At 32.1% G+C, this 6192-nt stretch overlaps 2 protein-coding genes across 2 annotated transcripts; both read left to right on the top strand.

Annotated features, from left to right (window-relative positions):
* Nucleotides 1-1282: 1282 nt before the first annotated feature.
* LOC106797926 (F-box/kelch-repeat protein At3g23880) lies at nt 1283-1636 on the top strand. The gene has a single exon (XM_014773236.1). The coding sequence runs from the start codon at nt 1283-1285 to the stop codon at nt 1634-1636; it is 354 nt and encodes a 117-aa protein (XP_014628722.1).
* Nucleotides 1637-4184: 2548 nt separating this feature from the next.
* On the top strand, nt 4185-4783 carry LOC106797927 (F-box/kelch-repeat protein At3g23880). Its single transcript, XM_014773237.1, has 2 exons — nt 4185-4231; nt 4336-4783. Exons 1-2 carry the CDS (start codon nt 4185-4187, stop codon nt 4781-4783), a joined length of 495 nt encoding a protein of 164 aa, XP_014628723.1.
* Nucleotides 4784-6192: the final 1409 nt, after the last annotated feature.

The following is a 6192-nucleotide window of genomic DNA, read 5'->3' as shown; positions in this document are numbered from 1 at the left end:
ATATATATATATATATATATATATATATATATATATATATATATATATATATATATATATATATATATATATATATATATATATATATATATATATATTTCATTTTAATTATCGAACCTTTCTCTAGTTTATAATCATAATAATATTCTGTCTCTTCTCGCCTAACTAAAGATTTATTGAAGATTGTTTTATCAGCAAATTTAAATTCTTGTTTCTATTTTTTTCATTCCAATTAAATTTGGGGAGCATTTTATTTATTATTTGTTTATAGTTTTTTTACTTCATTGTCATAATATTTTAAAAACTTTATAATATGTTTTTTTACTGAAAAATTTCTTATTGTAAAACTTTTATGTAATTTAGTAAAAAAATTGCAAAATTTCCTCACTGTTACGCAATTTTTTCCATCTACTCTATTAATTAAATTTACAAAACTATTTTTACGTAGTAATTATAAAATATATTATATTCTTAAATTATTATATACTCAAATAATAGTTTTTAGTAACTATAAAAAAACATTATTCTTTAGTTATTAAAATGGATATCATATAAAATAAATATAATTATTTTCCCAAACTAAATACTGTGCAGAGCACAGGCCCATAAATATTGAGAAACATATCTAACTTTTCTTTTTTTTTTCTTAAATATATCTCGTAAAATTTTAAAATATGTTGAAGAGTCTGATGACAAAAATTGTAAGAAACATATCGAATTTTTCTTATTTTTATTAATCCAAATGGACAAAAAAATGTTAAACCCTAGCAACATTGGGACATATATATGTGGAGAGAAGAAATCACAGAAACATACGATCAGAGAAGAAATCATGTTCGCCACTCCTCTGTGACGAACTCATCAAGGAAATCTTGTCTCGTCTTCCCGTGAAACCTTCGATCCAATTCAAGTGTGTGTACAAGGGATGGAACTCCCTGATGTCAGATCCCTATTTCATCAAATTGCACCTTAGCAAATCTGCTGCGAAGGACGATTTGGAACACCTTCAACTAATGAAAAATGTCTGCATCGGATCCATCCCTGAAATCCACATGGAATCGTGTGATGTAAGTTCATTATTCCATTCCCTACAAATTGAAACGTTCTTGTTCAATTTCGCATATATGCCAGGTTACCACCTGGTCGGTTCATGTAATGGGTTGCACTGTGGGGTTAGCGAAATACCAGATGGATACCGTGTTTGTTTCTGGAACAAGGAGACAAGGGTGATTCCAGAGAATTGTCAACGCTGTCTTTTTCCCCGGACATTGGTCGTAGAACAATGTTTGGGTTTGGCTATGATCCGTCAAGTGACAAATACAAGGTTGTAGCAATTGCATTGACTATGCTTTCACTTGACGTATCTCAAAAGACTGAGATGAAGGTTTATAGCGCGTGTGACAGTAGTTGGAGAAAACTTAAAGGTTTTCCTATTCTTTGGACTTTACCTAAAGTTGGTGGAGTGTATCTGAGTGGAACCCTTAATTGCGTTGTTATTAAGGGAAAAGAAACCATTCATTCTGAAATCGTAATTATTTCTGTTGACCTGGAGAAGGAGACTTGCAGATCACTCTTTCTTCCTGACGATTTTTGCTTTGTTGATACAAATATTGGAGTTTTTAGAGACTCGCTATGAGTTTGGCAAGATAGCAACACCCATCTTGGCTTGTGGCAGATGAGGAAGTTTGGAGATGACAAGTCTTGGATTCAATTAATAAATTTTAGTTATTTACATCTTAATATTCGTCCTTATGAAGAAAAATCGATGATTTTACCATTGTGCATGTCTAACAACGGAGACTTCTTCATGCTGAAATTCACTAGAAATGCTAATGATGAATACCAAACAATTCTGTATAACCAGGGGGATGGTAAGTCTCAAGTTTCTGTCATTCCCTCAGATAGTTTCAGAACGTTGTTGTGGCGCAACGTCAAGATTTTTACCAAAAGTTTGGTCATACCTTATTGAAATTCTACAGATGTAAGTTCTTGATTACCCTATTTAATTGGCATCATCTAATTTTTGTCTTTTCAATTATATAATGATAATCTCGAACGCTTTGTCAGATGTTTAATTCTTTCACTTAATTATGTGAGATCTAATCTATATCATGTATTAACATATATTATTCTCTTGGGTTGTGAATTACTACTAGAAATGTAGCATCTGGTAACCAATTTATTAGCATGTAAAGAAATATTGTGGATTCCAATAAAATGTCATTTGTTAACATTTATACTATAAATTGTTACTGTTGCCTGCTTCTCTTTTGTTATCACTACCGTTATCAAATTAGTAAGCTGATATAGCTGTGTTGGGCATCATATTACATTCTTAGATAAAATTAGATATTAATTTCATTTATAAGAAAATTTAAGAAAAGAAGTAATGAAACCACTGCTTGTGAATTCAAGGATTCATTCATCAGCATCTCAATCTTAATCTGTGCTATCTTTGTCTGATCTCTCCGACCTATGCTCTCTCTCTCTGTCTTTCTTTGACATGTTTTCCCTCCCTCTCTTTCTCCAAATGCGAGTTTCATCAATCTCTGCGACACTAGATCTGAATATTTGTGCTATTTTTACTGTATGACTTTAGCTTTGAACGATTTCAACCTATAATCACAGGTTTTATACTTTTTGATATATATGTCGGTTTCCATTTTTGATATATATGTCGGTTTTATATGTATATATATTTATTCGATGTTAATTTTTTTGTTTTTATAGAAATATTATCTATATTTGATATTAAGAAGTTCTGGTAAAGTAAAATAATTAAGATTAGCGTATCATCAGAAATTAAAATAATCCTCATATATAATTTAATTTAAAATTTCATTTGAATTTTTTAATATTATTGCATGGTATAATTAGGGAAAAAATGTGACTTTCTTTTAAGTTTTAAGATTTTTTTCACCAAATCAATCATGAATTTAAAATTAATTTTATTGAGTAACAAAATATCATCATGTTCGGAAGAGAGACGATTTTTATCAAATATGATTTGTAAATTCTATAGTCAATTATGGTAAGTTTATATTTGATAAAAAGATATTACTGTAGGTTTTTTATTTTTTATTTTAATTCTAAGATTGTAATTAGAAAAATTATCTTTAATTCTATAGATTCTAAGTCGACTTTTGGAAAAACCATCTTAGGCAGGGTTTAGAGAAGTTTGAAGGGGTCACCATGGAAGCTTTCTTGTGGGGTCTTATGATAATAAACTAGAGAAAGCTTTAAATTCTAAAATAAATCAAATCATTATTGTTCTAACTTTCATTTGTGAAATGTTGTCAAAATGTTAAACAACTAAGAAGCAAATTAAAGTTAGACTCAGACCTCAAATTTGCAAAAGAAAGATTTGAAAGAATTGAAAGTTTTGAAGAGGCAATATGCAGCACTACCAAAACAAGAAAAATTTAGCATTTACCAGCAGTAATTGTTATTAGCTTTTGTTTATTTGATTTGGGTAATATAGATAGGTACCACGGTAAGCAGGATTTTATTACAAAAGATTTATCTATTGAAGTTTTATTTATTTTTCTTTAAATAATTTAATTTATATAAAATAATTACGCATCATCTTTTTTGTTTTTCGTACTTTAGAATTTCATACCGTATAGCAGAATTGTTATGAGAAAACATATTAACACCTGAATTGTTAAACATTAAAAACATGTACACATGTATGTACACATGTATGGACTTTTTGCGTGAAAGTATATTGATATTTAACTCAGGATTTATTCCACTAAATTTGTCCAGAAATCAGCATTGTTTTTATCTCCTGCATCTTCCGCTTGATTTATTTCCAATTTTATTACAGCTTTTATTAAAAGATTAAATAAATTTATCTCTGAAATAAAATATACATTTATTGAAGGGTTAAACCCTAGCAACATTGGGACATATATATGTGGACTCTTCACTGAAAACCACAGAAACATGCGATCAGAGAAGAAACCACAGAAACATGCGATCAGAGAAGAAACCATGGTCGCCACTCCTCTTTGACGAACTCATCAAGGAAATCTTGTCTCGTCTTCCCGTGAAACCTTTGATCCAATTCAAGTGTGTGTGCAAAGGATGGAACTCCCTGATGTCAGATCCCTATTTCATCAAATTGCACCTTAGCAAATCTGCTGCGAAGGATGATTTGGAACACCTTCAACTGATGAAAAATGTCTGCCTCGGATCCATCCCTGAAATCCACATGGAATCCTGTGATGTAAGTTCCTTATTCCATTCCCTACAAATTGAAACGTTCTTGTTCAATTTCGCAAACATGCCAGGTCACCATCTGGTCGGTTGATGTAATGGGTTGCACTGTAGGGTTAGCGAAATACCAGAAGGATACCGTGTTTGTTTCTGGAACAAGGCGACAAGGGTGATATCCAGAGAATCGCCAACGCTGTCTTTTCCCCCGGGCATTGGTCGTAGAACAATGTTTGGGTTTGGCTATGATATGTCAAGTGACAAATACAAGGTTGTAGCAATTGCATTGACTATGCTTTCACTTGACGTATCTGAAAAGACTGAGATGAAAGTTTATGGCGCGGGTGACAGTAGTTGGAGAAACCTTAAAGGTTTTCCTGTTCTTTGGACTCTACCTAAAGTTGGTGGAGTGTATCTGAGTGGAACCCTTAATTGGGTTGTTATTAAGGGAAAAGAAACCATTCATTCTGAAATCGTAATTATTTCTGTTGACCTGGAGAAGGAGACTTGCAGATCACTGTTTCTTCCCGACGATTTTTGCTTTGTTGATACCAATCAATTCTGAAATCAGGTTCATCCGCCACTACCAATCAATTGCTTGCTTGAATCGCTGTTTGGAGGTTTGGAGAGCGAGAACACCTGTTCACGGTACAGGCTGTTTTTGGGTCTTTTAATTTTTTTTTTTCATTGTATATGTTTGTGCACTTTTTGCATGTTTTGTGCTTGTCTTGATTTTGATTATTGTATGCACTGCATGTGCACTTGAAGACTCTTGTACCATTAACTGATAATAATGGAGGTATTTCTTGTGTCCTGTAATTTTCTAATATTGTCAGTTCATTCACTCAGTTCTGTAAAGACTTAACTACATCTAGTAGCCAATGAAAAGAAGCCTCTAATACGCTTTGAGAACCCTAAAAGAAGGCTCTCATAACCTAATTTGCACTTTCGAAATAGTTGTTAATAACTTGTATCCACATCCTTGGAGATACTTCTTTTAGTTGAAAGCTTCTAGGCAATTTTAGAGAATCAACTTTTGATCTTTGAGGATCAGTTCAGAGTCTCAGAATGTAACTTGAATAAAAAAGTTCATTCTAAACAGTTGAACCATTTGTTGCTAGAGAACTTGATTATCTTTGATTCACTGGGTTCACTCGGGCAGAGTTGGCTTTAACAATTTACAAAGTCTTCAAGCCATTATTGACAATGAAATTAATATCCGGTACATGATCAAGTCTTTCAACATTTTATCAGTACAAATATTGGCTTCACGTGAAGATCTTTATATATATATATATATATATATATATATATATATATAAAGTATATGTGCGGACATTTTTGTAAAATCAACTTTCCTTCCTTTTTTTAGTCTCTATTTTAGTAAAATTGCATCTCATATTTAAATATATGTGCTAATTAATGACATTTAAAAATTTGTTCTCTCTTTTCACGGCTGTTTACTTTTAATCCAATTTATACGTACGTTTCAAAATAGTTGTTAATCACTCGTATTCATGTCCTTGGAGTTACTTCTCTTAGTTGAAAGCTACTGGGCGGTTTTAACCTATCAACTTTTGAGCTTTGTTTCTGTGTAAAGGTGTAAAGGTGTGGAGGAGGGAAAGCATATCTCTTGGATCAAATGGAAAAAAAATTTGTCTTGAGAAAGAGAAGGGAGGACTAGGAGTAAAGGATGTTGCAATGTTCATGGAATTGCTTGCGAAATGAAAATGAGGAAAATAATTAAGGATGATGGTAGTCATGGTTTTAAATAGCGGAGAACAGCCGTACTTGCGGCCATATCAATCGCATTTTTTTCGCAATGTAAAGGTTTTCTGGCAGACCACAACCTCAATTTAAAATCATGACGGGATTCTTTGGTGCAATGTTTTTAAATCAAAGTATGGGGGCTGAAGGGGATTGGGAAATTCAGATGTTGTGAAGAAGCCTCCCTTTGGTGGAGAGATTTGCCCT

The sequence above is a fragment of the Glycine max genome, chromosome 18 (genome assembly GCF_000004515.6).
Source record: "Glycine max cultivar Williams 82 chromosome 18, Glycine_max_v4.0, whole genome shotgun sequence".
NCBI lineage: Eukaryota > Viridiplantae > Streptophyta > Magnoliopsida > Fabales > Fabaceae > Glycine > Glycine max.
Note: the sequence above shows the minus strand (reverse complement) of the source record. Positions and strands in the feature narration are given on the sequence as shown.